The 19,666-nt window shown below is 44.8% G+C and overlaps 1 protein-coding gene across 2 annotated transcripts in view; it reads right to left on the bottom strand.

Moving 5' to 3' along the window:
* The window catches only part of LEPR (leptin receptor), a 31,246-nt gene extending 12,543 nt beyond the window's left edge, over positions 1-18,703 (bottom strand). Inside the window, exons 1-8 of one of the 2 annotated variants that reach the window (XM_077182637.1) lie at positions 18,470-18,703; positions 14,972-15,030; positions 12,635-12,928; positions 11,519-11,636; positions 7,014-7,219; positions 4,223-4,371; positions 3,217-3,361; positions 1,017-1,313 (exon numbers count right to left, since the gene is read on the bottom strand). In XM_077182637.1, the coding sequence (XP_077038752.1) occupies positions 1,017-1,313; positions 3,217-3,361; positions 4,223-4,371; positions 7,014-7,219; positions 11,519-11,636; positions 12,635-12,928; positions 14,972-15,011 (1,249 nt within the window). In that variant the 5' untranslated portion in view covers positions 15,012-15,030; positions 18,470-18,703. Of the gene's footprint in view, positions 1-1,016; positions 1,314-3,216; positions 3,362-4,222; positions 4,372-7,013; positions 7,220-11,518; positions 11,637-12,634; positions 12,929-14,971; positions 15,031-15,297; positions 15,486-18,469 lie in introns of those variants that run through there. The other variant, XM_077182638.1, reaches the window with a different exon arrangement.
* Positions 18,704-19,666: the final 963 nt, after the last annotated feature.

Raw genomic sequence — 19,666 nt, 5'->3', positions numbered from 1 at the left:
GGGATGGAATGGAGTGGAATGGGATGGGATGGGATGGAGTGGAATGGAATGGAATGGAATGGAATGGAGTGGAGTGGAGTGGAGTGGAGTGGAATGGAATGGAGTGGAATGGAATGGAATGGAATGGAATGGAATGGAATGGAATGGAATGGAGTGGAATGGAATGGAATGGAATGGAGTGGAATGGAGTGGAATGGAGTGGAATGGAATGGAGTGGAATGGAATGGAGTGGAATGGAATGGAGTGGAATGGAATGGAGTGGAGTGGAATGGAATGGAGTGGAATGGAATGGAGTGGAGTGGAATGGAATGGAGTGGAATGGAATGGAGTGGAGTGGAATGGAATGGAGTGGAATGGAATGGAATGGAGTGGAATGGAATGGAGTGGAGTGGAATGGAATGGAGTGGAATGGAATGGAATGGAGTGGAATGGAGTGGAATGGAATGGAATGGAATGGAATGGAGTGGAATGGAATGGAGTGGAATGGAATGGAATGGAATGGAATGGAATGGAATGGAATGGAATGGAATGGAGTGGAATGGAATGGAGTGGAGTGGAATGGAGTGGAGTGGAATGGAATGGAATGGAATGGAGTGGAATGGAATGGAATGGAATGGAATGGAATGGAATGGAATGGAATGGAATGGAGTGGAATGGAATGGAGTGGAATGGAATGGAGTGGAATGGAATGGAATGGAATGGAATGGAATGGAATGGAATGGAATAGAAGAGAATAGAATAGAATAGAATAGAATAGAATAGAATAGAATAGAATAGAATAGAATAACTCAGCCTTCTGAGAACATGCAGTCAGATTCTCATCTCTCACCTCGTCCTGGGGACCTTCACAAACACCGCAACAAAGAAACAAAAAACCCACAAAAACAAAACCACAAACAAACAAAACCAAACAAACAAAACTCCCCCAAGGGCAAGAAAGGATTTTAAATGGAAATACTCCATCCTGACCACGACAAGGGCCCAAGAGCAGAACGGGCAGTGCCCCCGAGCCTCACCTACGACATAGAGCTCGGCGTAGGCGCGGTGGCACTGGCGGCTCTGGTGGCAGCAGTACAGGGCGCTGTAGAGGAAGCTGCCCCGGGGCTGCGTGGCTCTCAGGCTGGGCAGGGTCACGCGGCTGACGCGGCTGCTCAGCTCCGAGGTCTGGCTGGCCGGGACCGGCTCGGCCAGGTTCAGCCACCACACCAGCTCCCGGGCCGGCACGGGCTGAGAGCGGTTCCTGAACGTGCACAGAAAGGACAGGCTGGAGACAGCGCGGGTCAGGGTCCTGGCAGGGAAGTACAGCACTGGAGCTGCGTGGAAAGGGGGAAAAAGGGGAAAAGCCATTGAGGGTCGAAACTCAACCAGAACATGTAAAAGCATATAATAATAATAATAATAATAATAATAATAATAATAATAATAATAATAATAATAATAATAATAATAATAATAATAATAATAATAATAATAATAATTGTTAATAACCATAATAATATAGTGTATATATTACATACCATATAATAATATTATACCGTATTATATCATTATTATATTATCTATTGTATTATCTATTATGTATTTTTATTATTATTATTACTATTGACAATATGATATTATATATTATGTGAAATAGTATATAATAATATATAATAATCATATCTTATTAATATATATAATAATACATAATAAAATATGTTATATTATTGTATAATAATATATAATATTATGACACTATTAAACATTATAACATTAAAATTATATTATAATCATCATAAAAGTAATATTAATATTAATATTGATATAAATAATAATTTTTATATTGTTATGGTTGCTACAGATGCAGAAATGAGCCTTGGACTGCCTCCCTCCATAGCTAAAGTTTCTAAATTCTGATTAAAATAATCCTTAATATCCCCAGGTTACACAAAAGGAAAAAGGAGGGGGGGGGGAGGATCCATTGAAACTGAAAATGGAAAAAAATATTTCCAACAGAAAATATTATTATTATTATTACTATTACTATTATTCATAATAATAATAATGGTTTTATTATTTTCATCATCATCCGGCTGTATTTCTAACTTTCCTACTTCTTAATCACTATGAACAGGAACAGAAATGGGCCTTGGTTTGTCTCCCTCCACACCTGATGTTTCTAAACTCTGATTTAAATAATCTTTAATATCCCCAGGCACATCTGAATGAAAAGAGCAGAAAATCCCTGGAGGGTGCAGTGCAAGCAACACACAGTAGCACAAGGGGAACAAAATAAAATTAATCCATCTTTCCAGGAGCTGCTGTTCCTCTTCCTCCTGAAGTCAGCAGGAGATTGAAGTCCTCAAAACTGGTTTTACACTGCAATTAACAGCAAATTGTAGCAGTGGTCCAATGCAGGCTCAAATACACTGAATTTTCCAAGGATTGAGAGAAGTTTAAACTCAGTCTCCACCAGTCAGGGATTCAGGGAAGATACAGATGGAGCTGGAATGGAGCTGTTTGCAAAGAACACCCCAAAACCAGCATTAAATCCTTTAAAGATCAGGTTTGCTTCCCCCACTGAGGAACCAGGCAGGGATTTTTAGGATTTCCCCCAGATTTCCCTTTTGCAGGCAGTAAAGCAACTTTAGGATCTGTTATTTCAAGGTTTTATTAGGAAAAAAGCTCTTTTTCCAAGGTTTAGTTCTTTCTTTGGTGCAGGTGCCTGTATAAAGAGTTCAGAGAATTCCTGTGGCAGCACAGACCAAAATGTTCCCAGGGAATTCTGAGCAGAGCATGGAAAAATACAACAGAATAAGCAGAAAGTCATTTTTGCACAGGGCTCAGCATTACAAACCAGGCTGGACTGTACAACAAGCACATTTAATTGTGCTCTGGGCCTTCAGTTCAGCTACAAAACCAAAACCAGAAGTGAGAGAAAGCACCAGGAGAAAAATCCTGAACTGAGGGGAGGTTCAGGGCTGCCAGCTGGAACTGGAAATGGAAAAGCTCTGAGGAAAAGAGCTTAGTGTGGGTGTGGGCAGGTGCTGCTGAGGGAGTGCCAGCCCCACAGGTGCTGCTCTCCAGAATCCCTTGTGCCAGCCTGGCCCAGGGAGGGAGCTGAGCCTCAGGCAGGAAAGGCTCCCACAGGATTTCTCATCCCAACTCCACTTCCAACACAAAACCCACAAAACCAGCGGGAAAATCAGCTTTATCCCAAGCCTGCAGGTGTCCTACCTCCCAAAGAGAGGTTGTAGGGTGAGCTCCAGTCACTCCAGAAGCCTGGAGCATGGAGGTTCCTGCTCCTCACTTGCACTGAGGATGGAGAGTCCAGCAGGGCATTGTCCATGGCCATGGAGCTTTCCAGGACTACCTGAAGCATCTGTTGGATTGTCCAAATCCATTATTGTTGTAAAATGAAACAGGAAAACACAGAAGGAACATAAATAAATTGTATGGAGTCAGAATTCCCTGAATTCCCTTTCATGCCTTCTCTTTCAACTCAGTTTTTAAGAAGGATGGGAGCACTGAGCAAATCAATTTGCTCCTTAAAAGGCAGGAGATAACATCCTCATATTCTACACAAGGATTTTCTATGTTTTTAGGTAGAAAGCTGGGTTAAAAATCTTTCTTCTTTAAATTTACTGTCAATTTGAGACTGCTGGAAGTTGTATAACTGTTGTTATACAACGAAAACAAGTTGTCTTATTATGGGTTGCTAATTAACAGCTGCTTGTTATTCCAGAGCCACTTGCATGGTAGGAAGAGAAAAAAAACCTATTTATAATAAAATTTATAAATATTAAACACAGATGAGTTACAGAACATATAGAATGCTGAAAGAAAATGGGCTTAGAGTTCACAGAATCCAGGATTTCACCCAAGAAGAAAAATGGGAGTTTGCTTGTGAGAGCCAGCAGGAGATGGGGCTTCTCTCAGTGGGGAGAGATGTAAAATCCAGCTTCTCCAGGAACCAGCAGCCCAGCTTTTCCAGGGAACAGCAGCCAGCTAAGCCCAGCTTTTCCAGGGAACAGCAGCCCCCCAGCTTCTCCAGGAAAAGGCAGTGAGCTAAGCCCAGCTTTTCCAGGGAAAGGCAGTGAGCTAAGCCCAGCTTCTCCAGGGAACAGCAGGGAGCTAAGCCCAGCTGCACCAGAACAGCCCCACTCCCGATCCAAGGCCCAGGGAGCAGTGGGAATGCCGGGGTTTGGGAATGGCCAGCCCCGAAGAGGGCACAGTGCCTCACCTGGCTGTCCCCCTGGTGGCCCGGAGGAGCGGAGATCCTCACTTGGTGCTGCAGAGGGAAGGGCAGCGGGGCAGGGCTGGACCAGCAGAGCTTCACCTGGCCCCTCTCAGCCAGCTCCAGGTGCAGCTGCACGGGGGCCTCGGGCTTCACTGCACACAAATTCACCCACAAGTTAGCCCCAGCTTCAGCCAGGGCTGCTGGGCTTTACTGAGTCACAATTCGGGCCTTAAACTCAGTTCTCTTAAACTCAGTTTCCAAGAGCTGCCCTACTGCTTGGCACTGTTGTGTAATACCCCTGGAAAAGTCACCCTGGTGCTGTTGCAGTCATCAAGAAATGCTGCTTGACCTCCCATTTCCCTTAAACCTGCAGGAATTTCTTCCCTCTGGCCACAGCTTTTCCCAGTAGCCAAGCCCTGGCTGACCTGCCTTGCTGGGAAGAGGGAATGAGCAGGAGAGGGATGGGAATGCTGAGAAAATCAATTTGTTCCTTATAGTGCACACAGGGTTTTCCTAAACATTCCTATCCTTCCACAGGGATGATGGCTGTGAAAGGAGGAGTCCAGGAGAGTGAAAATGGAGAGTCTGGACATTCCCATGGGGATGAAGGGAGCTCTGGATGGGAAATCCCCAGGATTCCATTCCTTGGACACGGCCAAGGAGCCAAGGCCCTGCTTTTCCCTGGTACTGAGACCTTGGCTGGCCCTGTCCTCATTCCCAGCCAAGTTTTGCCCATGGAAGGGTAAAACCCTGCAGAAGCTGAAGGGAAAATATTCCCAAAAATCCTGAGCAGTGGGCAAATGTCCCCCTCAAATCCCATCTGCTCTGGGGTCCAGCTCTCCAAGGGTCCCATTTAACTGCATTACTGGGATGTCACTCAGGAATATCAAATATCTCCAATTATTTTCATTATAAATCCACCAACCAGGTCAGATTTTATTCAGTTATTTATAACAAAATTCTCTTATTATTTTCAGTATAGATCTACCACAGCAAGTCAGATTTTATTTAATTTCTACTTCTAGACCATCTCAAAGCAATTAACTTCAGGAAGGCCAGCAGGGAGTGATTGGGGAGAAAGCAAATAAAAGTCAGTGGCTATGCCATCACATTTCCCTCAATCAGATCCCACAGATAATGATGGTTGTGATGCCACCTGCTCCACTATCAGCAAATAAAATCCACGTGGCACAAGCACTCGAGAGTTTTACATTCAAAATAGTTTTAATTGAGCTAAATCTTGGCAGAACATGTATTAATATTATGCATTTTAAAAACATGCTTCACTAAGCAGAGCTAACTCATTGTGTCATTTTTAAATACTGGCAGACTCTGGCCTGAATTTTTAATTTTTTCCTGCAGCATCATTTCAAACCAGCAGGATGAAAAATGCCACCTCTCATCTTCCAAACCAGCCCACCCAGAGATTTTAACTGGTTCTGTCTGCAGAGCACATCAGTTAGGAGGGAGTTCATAAAGTTCCTAAGTTTTTAAGTTAATAAGATGTTCATAAAACTTTAATTTTTTCCCCTGCAGCTGACAGCTCCTGCCTTTATGAAATCTGCCCAAATCTGCAATAACTGGGCACGTTGGATAGCAACACATCTCAAATTCATCATGTCAGGAGAGTTTGAGCTTGATCAAACACACAGGAATGTTTTCCAGCTTGGGGTTGCATGGGTGAACAAAAAAACATCAGGATCAGAGAGCTGCTTGGGAAAATGGGTGGGATTTCTTGCTAAGCAACTTTGGGAACAGCTTTTTAAATTTAATTGAAGCCCTCAGCAACAAGCTCCACCACTGGGCCAGTGTTGTGCAGCGAGGTTCTGATTGGAAAGGAAAAAATGAGAAATAACCAATTTTTGAGTGCTTGGGCTGAGCTCAGTGTGGTTTGCACAGCAGCCCAGACAGGGATTAGGGAGCTTTTCCTGCCCTGTCTGTGCCCCTTTCCCAGCAGAGCCATCCTGCTGCTGTTGTGAAGCATGGACAGATGACTCTTCAACTAATTAAAGATGAAAAGAGGGTACATTTATTACAGTGCTGAAAAGAGGGTACATTTATTACAGCACTGGACACCTGGGGAGTAACCTCCCAAAGACATGTGTAAAAAGTCCCAAACTCCCACTCTATTTATCCAAAAAGGTTTTCCATATTCAGATGGTTTCCAGCATGGTTTCCAGGACGCCTGTTACATAAGCATTAACCTGCTCACTTTGTATTTTAATTAGCTGGATGTCCATTAGGGCTGTGCAATTGTCCTCCTTAATTGGCTTGGTGGGCTCTGAGATGGGTCAGAAGGGCCCACCATGGGCAGTGGGCTCTGAAATGGGTGAGAACCCAAAGAAATGGGTTCAGACCCAAAGAAATGGGTTCTGACCCAAAGAAATGGGTTCAGACCCATTTCAGAACAGTAAGTTCTGACTTCCTTCCTTTGAAGAGGAAGTAAAACCTCTTCCTCATGGCAAACTCTTCACCCATGTCAAGCTGGCAGGGCTCCTTGTCCTGCTGGTCCCAGTCCAAGCCTCCTCTCATTCTTAGTTGGATTTGTGGCTCCTGCACTCTTTCCATACCTCATACATCACCTGTCATTCCCAACCTTGTTTCAGTTATCCCACCTGGTATCAATTCATTTCCTTGTTAAGCTCCAATCCCAATTTGCTAACTACACTTGTAACCTAACCCTTGATTCATTTAAGCTCTCAGTTAGAATCCATCACTGTCCCTCTCCCAGCTGCATTCCCAGCCTGCCCCCTTGGCTCAGTGTTCCGTGGCCAGGGGTCTCAGCCATGCTCACCAATGTCCAAGGGCTGCAGGGCCATCAGGGGTGAGCCCAGGGCGGTGCCCCCTGCCACCATCTCCAGCCACAGCAGGTAGGTGTGGTTGAGGCTCGGGGTGGCCACCAGGCACTGGCAGCTGGCCTGGTCCCTGCAGTCACACGGAGCCACCCTCACTGTGCCCTGCAGAGAGCTCGTGGATGCAGCCCCCAGAGACAGCTCTGACCTGCAGGGGGGGAAACAAACCAGGAAACAAAACCATTTTCTGTATCTCAATAAGTGTGGCCATCTGGATATAGTTTATTGATCAACAACTTAAATTAATTAATGAAAAAAACTAACTTTGCTGCTTCTCCCTTTTTAAATGGTTTTCAAGTAATGAACACAGTTCCATTCAAGAATTCCTAGATTTTCTTTAGGCACACATGTTGTTTTACCTTGCCATGGCAGTTCCTTGCCATCCCAAAAGAGATGAATTTCTAATTCCCATTCTCGGGGCACTGAAATAATGTCAAAACAATTTCATGTTCCCTCCAGCTCCTGCTACAATTGAGCATTACAGGGAATATTATAATCATGGAATGGTTTGGGCTGGGAGGGACCTTAAATCCCATCCCAGCCCCTGCCATGGACAGGGACCTTTTCCAAGCTGCTCCAAGCCCCATCCTTGGACATTTCCAGGGATGCAGGGGCAGCCACAGCTTCTCTGGGCAATCCATTCCAGGGCCTCCCCACCCTCCCAGGGAACAATTCCTTCCCAATATCCCATCTGAATCTTCAGAACCAGCAGCTCCCAAAGCATTCTCCATTCTCATCTTTACTCTTCAGCCTCTTCCAGAAACCCACATGTATGGAATTCTGCAGGTATCCAGGGACTAAAGCCTCCCCAAGGTTGGGAATTTAATAGTGCAAATCATTTGTGGCCAAATTTCTCCCAGCAGCAAAGCCAAGACAAACCCTGACAGCTCAATCACCTTGGATTCTTTCCTGCTTTTCACGTTTCATCCTTACCCAAAAAAAAAAATAAAAAGCTCCTGTTTGGAATTGTTCTGAAGTGATTTTGGAATTATTTTTGTCCAGTAAGGGTTTTGTTTTACTAATTCAGAGAAAGAAATGGAAATTCATGGAATAAGAGCCTTTCAGTACATTTTTCCAATGGTTTTATAGCTGGCATGAGTCACTGGAACACTTGGATTCAGGCAGGGCAGAGATCTCTGCATTGGAGGACAGGGAAGGACGAGATCTGCTGCTTTATTTTTTGGGTTTAGTCCATTTGTTATCTGCTCCATTTATCTGAGAGCAGAGCACAGGGAACTGGCCATGATTCACCAATTCCATTTCCATATCCTGCCCTGCTTAGGGAGGAAAAGATCAAAAAACTGAGAAGAATTATGGAGGATGGGAAGAGCTCAGGCTGGGACTGCAGGGAGCCACTCCTGCATCATCCCAGCCCCACTCCCCCCATCCCTCACTGATCTTTCTGCATCCTGGGATCCTCTGAGGCTGGCAAACCATGGAATTTGGGCAGCCCTGCCCTCCCAGCTCCCATGCTCTGCAGGAAGAGCCCCAAGCAGGTCCATGTCAGGGTGTGCTTTACATTTATTAATGCTCCAGACAGTCCATCCTGACATTCCTGCAAGAATTCTCACCAGGACTCGCAGACTCCAGGACACAGGAATTACGCTGATGGTATCTGGCAGACACAGAGCTCTGAAATTACTTGGAATAATTTGGTTTTTCTAGATGTGGCTCCGCTGTTTTCTCCTGAATTTCCTTTCAAAAACTTTGCAGACTTTGCTTTGAAGCTTCTCTGCCTTCTCCTGTTGCTCACAGATTTTATTGGTCTCCAAAAGCCACAATCAATCCATGAAAACATTTTTTTTTCCTTCAAACCACGTCTTTGATCTGATCTATCTGGAAAGTGGTTATCACCACACCAGCCCTTCATCATTCCTAATAATTATTTCAATTTTTAACCTTCCAAATGGACTTGTTTGCACCCAAAAGAAAGCAGTGTAAAGGGAGAAAAATGCTAAAGACCTCCTCTCCTGACTTATTAACCCTCACAAGCTGAGGAGATTTGGGCTCCTCCACCCAAATCCTGTCACAGAGAGTTCTTTTTGCCAACACCTTGGAAAAGAAACATGCAGGAAGGTCTAAATGTTTTATATTTATATTCAACCCCCTTCAGAAGGTGATGCTTCTCCTGCTAAATTCACCTGTGGCCTCGTGGGGAACTTGGAGACTTTCAATGAGATGCTGCAAAATGTCCTGGCTGAATTTCAATCCAGTTCTTGCAATTGCAAAGAAAAAGTAAAACTCCTTTTAGGGCAAATTACCTGAATTTTCAGGAAAGGTCCATCCCAACCAGGTGGTTGTGAAATAGGGTCACCATTGTAAGTCTGCTCTCACAATATTCCCATATCCTTTTCCAAGCACTGTCTTGACTGGGAAAGGATGGAGCAAAGCTGTCTGGGGCTTCCAGGACTTTCTCCATAAATTTTTCCCAATGTTTTTGAACAATGGTAGCTCTAGAAAAATCCTTATTTGAAGAAGCTGCCCCATTAAACTGCAGCAGATCTGAGGGCTGCTGAGCTCATCAGTCTCTAATGAGAGGTTGATTTTCTCTGGCTGGAGAGGCTCAATGCACAACTGATTGAATGATTTATCCTTAAAAAACATGGGAATTTAGGCCCAGAGCTGGAGGAGAGCCTCCCAGGTACTTCAAATAAGTCCAAATATGAATGCAGCCTCATGAGCTCAAAGGGCAAATGATAATCAGTGCTCAAAATTAAACCAAGGGGATCCCTGAGGCTGAAGATTCCAGCTCATGGAATTAACCCTGGGCTTTACAGCATTCCTGGCATCAGACAGCTGGAAAGATGCTTGGTAGACAATTAACCCATTAGTCTAATGAAGCTTTGGAATAACCTTTTCTCTTCTTTTCTGTTCTTTTGGAATAACCTTTTCAATGCCCCATCCTCTCCCTCACTTGAGCCTCTCACAAGGACAACAGAACATTCCCATTCCTGCTATTTCCAAGCAGGAAAACTGTGGATGTGGTAAATAAGAGGAGACTTCTCTAATGCTGGGAAAAAAAGAAAAAAAAAAGAAAAAAAAAAGAAAAAAAAGAAAAAGCTGTGAGAGACCAAAGCTTTTCTGTTGTAGATTCTCCTGTATCATTATTTTTGTGCATTGCCCTGCATGTGAGAATCCTGGCTGGATCTCCAGACTCCCAGGGAGAAACACATGCCAGGAATGCATATTTTTAAAACTGGGAATGTTTTCAAGGTATTTTGGCTCAGGAATAAAATGCTAAGGTATCAGAGAGCCAACAGGGAAAGCTGTCACCTTCCCAAAGGTTGAAATGCTTGTGCTTGCTGCTCCCCCAGAACACAGGGACCCTAAAAGGAAAATATTCATATGGAATGTGGGGAGGGAAATGAGTTCTCCAAGGCTTTGCTTTGCTTCTCATCTTTGCAGCAAAGAGGAATCAAACAGAGATCCTGCTGAGTCCACAGGGCCTGCTCTCCTAAATTGCATGGAGCTCACTGAATTCCCTTCCTAACACAAGGAACCTCCTCAGCCCAGCTGGGGCTCCAGGCTGGTGGCATCCCAAAACAATTCAATGTGGAGATTTCTGCACTGGGATCATTGCAAGGCTTCTCCTGTGCAGCTGAGCCTGGATGGAGCAGAGCAAAGGCAGAGCTGCTTCCCCCACAAACACCCATGGAATGGAATTTCAGGAGTCACAGTCATGAGGAGCACTGGAAATGGGAACCCACCTCAGCAAAAGGGGATTAAAATATTGTGTCAGCTGAACAACCATATTTATTCCTAAATAATACATTTGGGTTCTGCTCTGACTACAGCGATGATTTGTGCCAAATGAGATCTGGCTCTTCAGGAAGTCCCCCTCTATAAATTCAGCTAATTCAACTATTTCAGTTTATCCCATTTCATCAGGAAATGAAGTCTCTGTGTGTCTCTTCAAAGCTATCAGTAATTCAGAAAAAACCAGGGTGGTTTCATGGTATCAAACAGATCTTTTTGCAACCAATGTGTACCAGACCTGCCCATCCCACAGGCAGGAGGATTCCATCTCTCAGCATTCCTGGGAATATTCACCACAGTGCCAATGAGATGACAGCAGCATTTGCCATTGGATCACATGTAAAGTACCACAGTTACCTCAGGAGAGATAATGATATGGTTAAAAAAAAAATGCAGAACCAAGACACTGAAATTAAGAAATTCTAACAACAAAGATATTTTAAGAAGTCAATGCTGATTTCATTAACAGATTTTAAGAAACATGGGAAGGAGAGGGAAAGGGGATTCTCCATTCCAACCGTTTTTCATTCAAATAATCACAAACTTTCCATCTTATCCAGGATTACTTTTAGACAGGACAAAGTAAAATCTGCTGAGCTAAAGCTCCCACCATGCTGGAAGCTGGAATGTTGATGTTTTAGGAGATGCCTTCAGTTTTCCAGAGGGATTTAACAGTAAATCCTGTACTTACCTAGAGTATAAAAGATTCACCTTCAGGTCAGCTCTCAGGTCCAGCTTCAAAAGCTGCAGGTTACAAACCAACAGGTCCAGCCTGCCTCTAATCCAGCATTCCATGTTCCAGCTCCAGTCTGGACAAAAGAAAGGGATCACACATTTCTGAACTGCATTAAAACAAAATAAAAGACTTGGATGGAAGTCACTCACAAAGAGAGGACAAGGAACGGATATTCCTGAAAGCGAGGCTGCCCCACAGATGGGAAAATATTAATGAATAATCTGAGTTGGGCACCTTAAACACTTCCAAGGCCCACAGTCCACGTGGTTCTGCAGTGTCATGATTAAAGAAGGAATATTTTTTACCTAGATTTAGGGACAAGGCTGCAGGGTGAAGGAAAATGAAGCTGATGGTGGTTGCTGTGTCCTGGGAAGTGGCACAGCCCCAGCTGGGGATCTGTGGAATGAAATTCTACCCAGTGAGGTCAAGGAGATTCCTGGCAGCAGGATGCCAGCTCCGTGTTCCTCAGAGACAGGAGGAGAAAAAAATCCTTGGGAAAAAAATCCTAATCCATGTACAGACATTTACTGCACATTTATTATTTAAAGCCTCATAATTCATGAAGAAATGATGCCATTTGCTCTCCATCTCCCCTGCCTGCTGATGGAGTTTAAAGCCCACATCCACCAAAAATATTTAAAATATTCCTCACAGTGTCTAAACTCCTTTGAAGATCTGGGTTTATGTCCTCTTATGCAGTGCTCCATATTTTATTCACAATTCCCCTGGAAAAACAGCCAACTTTTTTCTTCCCTTTTGAAACTGTGCTGTACAATTCCTCCATCTTCCACTACATCCTGAGGAAGGATTTTAGCCCCCTGAGAAAGAGTTTTATCCCCCTGAGGGAGGATTTCACCTCTCTGAGGAAGGATTTTACCACAGTGAGAAGGATTTTACCACCCTGAGTAAGGATTTTGCCACCCTGAGTAAGGATTTTATCACACTGTGTTGCCTGCCCAAGGTAAAAGTGAATCCCCATTAATCCAACCCACCCCTCTCCTCCCAAATAACAAAAAACCCTAAATATTTTTAGAATAATTAACTCCTTATGCCCTTGAGTGCTAAACCCACCTATTTTCTGAGGAGCAGAGAGATTTATTTCTGAAGGAATAAACTTCCTTGCCTGCATGCTTGCTCTGTACAAAGAACAATCAATGCTGCTGGCACTCCAAAGGCAACACAGAAAATTTTCTTCGTTCATTAAATGCTTGATTTTGGGTGCTCCAAGTTCTCTCCTCAAACCAGACCAGGTCCCAGCTGAGAAAGGGCTCAAAAAGGTCTCGTTCAGCAGCACACAGGGCAGGGTGAAATTCCTGGCAGGAACTGGATGGACCATGCAATAGGCAGCTGCCATCTGAAGGAAGTCTGCAAATATAAAGGGGAAAGCATTGGAAATAAAAGGAAAAGTTCATATTTTTGAACAAGTAAAAGGGAGTGGTGGATGTGAAACAGAAATAGGTAAAAATCAGGTTGTTTCTGGGGGTCGTTCCCTGAGGTAAAGACAAAATGAATAAAAATATCCCTTCTAGGTAAAGACAAAACCACTAAAATCATCCTCTCTGAATGGTGTCACAGGTGACAGATTCCAGATTTTACCCTGCCCTCACTGCACCTAAACTTCTGCTTTCTCAATCTCTTGAAAAAAGGCAAGGCCAAGATTGCAGGCAAAGCATCTCTTTGGGATAAATTGGCTTTTATTAACCAAAACTGCAGTGAATCCTGAACTGGGTGTGAGTCTCATCTCCCCATGCAGTGCTGGAACAGATCCCCTCCAGCTCTTTTACAACAGCTCCATTTCAATACAAATATAATCCTGTTGTAAATATGAAACATAGTCCCACTGGAACTGTGAAATAAAAAAGGACAATATTACTGTGGGTGCAACTGCACAACCCCAGGGCATTATCTGGGAAGTGAGAGGCAGGAAAATGATAATTTTTTTTTCCATAAGACTTAAAATAAAACCACTCAGAGCACATTTGTTGATGTCATAGCTTGAATTGTGCTCACAATGGCTGAGAGAAGGATGGGCAGGGAAAACACTGTAAAACACTCTGAATTTAAAGATTAAAGCTCTGCTTACAGCAGGGCATGGGTGCACTTTGCATTCTGGTCAGGAAGGGCAGAAATTTTAAGCAGTTCATTAAATAGAAATTAATTGATGCTCTATGCCTTGCCACAGCCAAGATAAGAAATGCCAGAATATCTCTGGCACTGTTTGATTAATAGAAGTTCATAATTCTCCAGCACAGAGCACGAGTTAAATAATACCAAAATATGAAATGAGAGCTGTAAAAAAGCTGTTAAAGGCAGAAGATGCAGAGTGTTATTCTGCAGAGGGTTTTGCTTTCCCTCCATACAGAGTTTGTGCTGCCAGGCTCCTGCAGGGCTCTGCTCCTCCCTGCTCCCCCACTGAACAGAGTTTGTGCCCCTGTAAATCCCAGCTTCATTAGCCTCCAGCAGGAGGAGTGCAGCAAACAAACTCTCAGGCCATAATCCATGATTCAAAAAGGACAAAAAAGTGACACAGAGCAGGACAGAGAAGCAGCACTGTCCCCAGCTCATCTCTTTTTCTAAGGAACTTCCCCCTCGTGTATCACAGATCATCTCTAGGGATTAATTAAATCTCATAAAGTCAAAAATGTGCTCAGCCCCTTTCTCCAGAACCAGAAAAAATGAGGTTAAAATGACCCAGAGGAAGGCCTGGCTTGCAGTGCTGTCCCCAGAGCAGCAGGGCCATCAGATGGTGACAAACTGCCCTGAAATTGCCAGGAAATCTCCCTGGAGCATCCAAGTTTTCCAGTTAAAGCTCCTCAGTATGTTCAGATCACAAAAAGTGCTTAAAGAATTTCAGCAATGCAATATTTGATACTGAGTGGATAATAGTACATAGAGAACAAGATAAAAAGGTGTTTATGTATATAAAAGGTACCTAAATCTAATGATTTATTCATCTTTTTGATTCATATTTTGCAAAGATGACACAAATTTTCCAAGTAACTCCACTGGATTACAGGGTCTGCTTTCTCCAGCAGAAACCCTTTAAATAGTCCTTATTTTAATACAAAAAATTAAAGAGGAAGGCAAATACCAGCTGTCCTTGCAGAGCAGATGCCAATATTGTCAGAGGCATTTCCCAGTTTATTAGTGCAGCATTTGGAGTGGGCTGAGCACCCTTTGGCAGCCCTGGGGTGCCCCTGGAGCAGGGATGGCAGCATCCCCCAGGGGCAGAGGAGCTCTCCTTGCACTTCTGGGCAACAAAACAAACTCCCCACAAGCTGTTATCTCATCAGCTCTGTCCAGGGCATTTATGTGGATGTGTCCTGACTCAACATGTATTTGTTAACAATGTTCCCTGATCTGAAAAGTTGCCCCCATCAGGGTTTTGGGATATTTTTAGTGACTCACCCATCAGCACAAACATGGTTGGGATGATTTGCCAACACATCTTGTTTTGTAGAGCTGACCTGAAAAACACACAGAAAATTAATGAAGGACTTATAATTATCAGTCTGTTATTTAACTTCAGTGCATTTCAGTTCATTTGGTGCTCACACCTTTGTAAGCAGAATCATGGAAAACCACAATGGTTTGGAAAGGAACTTAAAAATCATCTCAGTCCAACCCTCTGGGATGGGAGAGACACTTCTGTCTACACCAGGAAAGGAAGAACAGGCCAGAAAGGGAGAAAAAAATCAGAATTTTTCAAGTGGAGCAGACACAGAAGCACTCACTCATTCCAACAGTGAAGACTTCACTAAACCTCACAGCAACATTTCATTATTGTTCCTTCACTTCAGATACTTTGTTCTTTTGTATTTTCATCCAACAGTTACATAAATTCTGCTAAAATCAAAATTTATTTTTATAGTTAAAGCTCCACAGAGGAGAGTTTGGCTGCTCTCGTAGTCAGGAGCTGAGTGCTGAGTAAAACCCACAGCTCAAGTCAGGCAGCAAATGGCAGGGTGAGAAATTCGAGTCAGGGAATCCCTCCAAAAGGTTCCATTCCTGGAATATTTCTCAGGACAGTTTCCTTGAGAACATCCCTGGAGCCAAAAGAGGCAGTGCCAAGGTTATGTAATGCACTTTGGGGCTGCATGTCCTGGAAAATAGATTTATTCCTACATTCCACATCTACCTGAAGCACAGCCAGCTGCCCAGGGGTGCCACAATTCCCAGCCCCTGGCTCCTGCCCGCTCTCCCACAACTCCAGTGGAGCTGAATTTCTCCAGCACTGGGCTCTGCAGGATCAGCCACCCCCATGCACCTTCCTCCCCATCCACTGTGCTTTTTCAGCTCCATTTTCAGCTGTTAAAGAGGGAATCTCAGACTTTTCCAGTTTCAGGGCACAGTTTGGCTCTCAGCACAGCTGGTAGGTGCCCACCTCACCTGTTCCTTCTCCATCAGTTTATTTCTGCTAGAGAGCCATGAGGGCCAGAGGAATTATGGAGCTATCAGGCCATTTCACAAAGATACAGACAGGAATTATTTCCAAAGAACTGAAATTAGTTAGACTTTCCCTCATTTCAGAAGCAAAAAGTACCTTTTAAAAGAGTTTATTTGACATAAATATACATTATAAAAAGTACCTTTTAAAAGAGTTTATTTGACATAAATATACATTATAAAAAGTACCTTTTAAAAGAGTTTGACATAAATGTACATTATTCACACTATTAAATGATTTAATAAGAAACACGTTTCTTATTAATAATGATTAATAAGCCCGTGTTCCTCTTTCCCAGATGCAACAAAAATCCCTGTCCATCCTTCAACCACTTCCCAGCAGGAAACTGGCAGAGATCACTTCCAAGAAAACTGGACATCCATTTCCAAAATGTACAAAGTTATCCATAGGCCCTGGGTGTTAAGTTTCCCCCATGAAATACCCATTTACACTGAGAAGAAAATAAACACAGAGCCCCAGAACCCCATACGGAAGGAAAATTATAATTTCTATGTAGTTTAGTGAAGATAAAGGTTTTTTAATTTCCTGATGGAAGGGGGGAAAAATTAAGGGATAATTTCTTCGTGGAAAGGGTGGTCAGGATTGGAAGGGGCTGCCCAGGGAGGTTTGGAGTCCCCATCCCTGGAAGTGTCCAAGGAACTCCTGGAAGTGGCACTCGGGGCTGGGGACAAGGTTGGACTTGATGGTCTTGGAGGGCTTTTCCAGCCTTAATGATTTTGGGATTCTGACATAAACATGGCCAGACAGAGCAATCAGAGATTAAAAAATATTCTGATGTCATCACCTATAATTGAATACTTGGAGGAGAAGGCAAAAGCACTTTTCAGGCCAGCCTGGGATCTCCTGTCACATCCACCCAGGCTGGCTTTACAGAGGTGCTTTTCCAACAACATTCCTGACCAAAGCCAGGGCTGAACATGATCAAAAAGCCCTGAAAGCTTCATGGCCACAGCACCAGCCCCTTCTCTGTTCAAAGTTCAGCCTTCCTTGGGTAAACTTGGGGTAAAAAGAGATAAATCCCAGGGCAGGATAAATGCACTGCTGGAGCAGACAGGATTCCCCAAAATCGTTTCCAGTGAGAGCAGTGAACTTGCCAGAATTCCTTATCCCACTGTAAGAAAGAGTACAAGTTTTACAGGAACATTTACAGGGAACAGGAAGCTAAATAAAGAGAATTATTACAACTTGTAAGCTCTGTCCTGGAGAGAATAAATGAACACAGCCAGGACAAATTGGTTTATTTGAGGCTGGGGAAGTGTCCATACAAAAGGAAGGAATTTGGATCCTTTTGAACAAATATATCTTGAATTATTCCAGAACCACTGAGTTTGCTGCTGCTGGGTACAAGAAATTTTCTGATTTCTTATGTAAATGCTATATTCCTCTCCATATCAACCACAGAACAGCTCAGCACCAAGAGTTGGGATTAAAAACAAAACACAACAGATAGGACAGGCAAGGAAGAGAGCAATGAAATAAGATCATTTTTATTTACAGGACAGGAGAGAAATCCTAGAATTCCCTGGCTTATCAGCATGGGAAACAGGTTCAGCACAACCTGAAATGAGCAGGACCCACAAACACCTGCACTGGGCATGGAAAGCCATACAAACCATCCCTGATTTTTGCAAGCTGGTTTTAAATATTAAAAATCTCCAGAAAGCATAAAAATGTTTTAGCAATAATGTCTATGCACAGCATCTTCTCACCTGTTCTTTAAGGTGCCAAGGGCTTTCCAGTCCTGTCAGTCTGAGCATGGAATTCCATTTGCCATTGAGTACATTAAAAACCATTCTTAAAAAAGAGTTCTGAGAAAGTGGTGCACACAAAACAGAAATGAGTAGGACCCACACTGAATAATTTTGCTAATATTAAAGCTTTAATAAAGGCAGCCCAAGCTGGGCAGAAGCTACAAATCCAACTCTAAACCTGCTGGTGGAGCCTCTCCCCCAAGACTCGACAGCAAAAAGTCCCGAACTCCTCAGAGTTCCTCCAGACCGTGGAATTTCTCTTGTTTGTAGTGAAACCGCTCCTCATTCATGCTGTGGATCTGTCCTTCCTTACGAGCAGAGCTCCTGGGACTCCTTGGCACTTAAAGGTTATATTCCCTTATAGGCACGCTTGGAAGTGAAGGGCTCTCAGTGTGTTCATTATAAATTACATTTAGAAATGCTGTACCACTCATTAACTTTCCGAAGTTCTCTTCTATCACAGCTCCCGCAGCATCGGGGACTCACAGCTCACATTCACCCGGATTTATTTTTGTTTTGTTTCCGACACTGAATCTCGGGGAATAGAAGGAGGGAAAGGGCTGAAACCGCCTGGATCTGCGAGCAGGATGTGGAACCGGCAGCGGGCTGTGTTCAGGGGGATGGCTCAGGAAATTAGAGGGGGGAAAAAGGCGGATAAAGAAGAGGATAAAAAGTAAATTCACCAACCTGTTTCTCCTTGCTCTCGGGGTACCGACTGGCGGCTGAAGCGACGCTGGCACCGCGCTGCTCCGACGGCGAGCCCCGGACGGGCGCTTCCCTCAGCCCGGCTCCCCTCAGCCCGGCTCCCCTCAGCCTCCCTCGGCTCCCCTTAGCTCCGGCCCCTCAGTCCGGCTCCCCTCAGCCTCCCCCGGCTCCCTTCAGACCCAATCCCTCCGTCCCCAGCCCGGTTCTCCTCAGCTTCCCTCGGTTCTCCTCAGCTTCCCCCGGTTCCCCTCAGCCCCGACCCTTCCGCCGCCCCGCCCCGGCCCAGCGCCCCGCCCGCCCCGGCCCCTCACACGGGATAGCGAGGAAGGAGCTGGGAAGGGTTTGAAACACCGGCACCCTCACACGGGATAGCGGGGAAGGAGCTGGGAAGGGTTTGAAACACCGGGACCCTCACACGGGATAGCGGGGAAGGAGCTGGGAAGGGTTTGAAACACCGGGACCCTCACACGGGATAGCCGGGAAGGAGCTGGGAAGGCTTTGAAACACCGGGACCCTCACACGGGATAACCGGAAAGGGTTTGGAGCACCGGCACCCTCACACGGGACGGCCGGGAAGGAGCAGGGAAGGGTTTGGAGCACTGGACCCTCACACGGAATAGCGGAGAAGGAGCAGGGAAGGGTTGGAAACACCGGGACCCTCACACGGGATAACCGGGAAGGCGCAGGGAAGGGTCTGGAGCCCCAGAAGATGCTGAGGGAGCTGGGAAAGGGCTGGAGAATCCCTGAGGGAGCTGGGCAGGGGCTGCAGAATCCCTGAGGGAGCTGGGCAGGGGCTGCAGAATCCCTGAGGGGGCTGGGCAGGGGCTGAGCCTGGAGCAAAGGAGGCTCAGGGGCCCTTGTGGCTCTGCACAGCTCCTGCCAGGAGGGCACAGCCGGGGGGGTCAGCTGTGCTCCCATGTCAGATCAGAATCTCCTCCTTGGTGTAAAACCACCGATGCTGAGGAGGAGCAGGAAGGATAACAAGGCAGCAGGAAATAAAATTCCTACAGACACAGCAGGAGGGAGAACCTTGGAAGAGTTAAAGCCCATCTCGTTCCACCCTTGCCACTTTCCACTAGACCGGGTTGCCCCAGGCTCATCCAACCTGGTCTGGCACCTCTTAATGATGTTCATTAATTCAAATATCTCAAGACCTGGTTGTGCTATAATGCACATATC

The sequence above is a fragment of the Agelaius phoeniceus genome, chromosome 8 (genome assembly GCF_051311805.1).
Source record: "Agelaius phoeniceus isolate bAgePho1 chromosome 8, bAgePho1.hap1, whole genome shotgun sequence".
Lineage (NCBI taxonomy): Eukaryota > Metazoa > Chordata > Aves > Passeriformes > Icteridae > Agelaius > Agelaius phoeniceus.
Note: the sequence above shows the minus strand (reverse complement) of the source record. Positions and strands in the feature narration are given on the sequence as shown.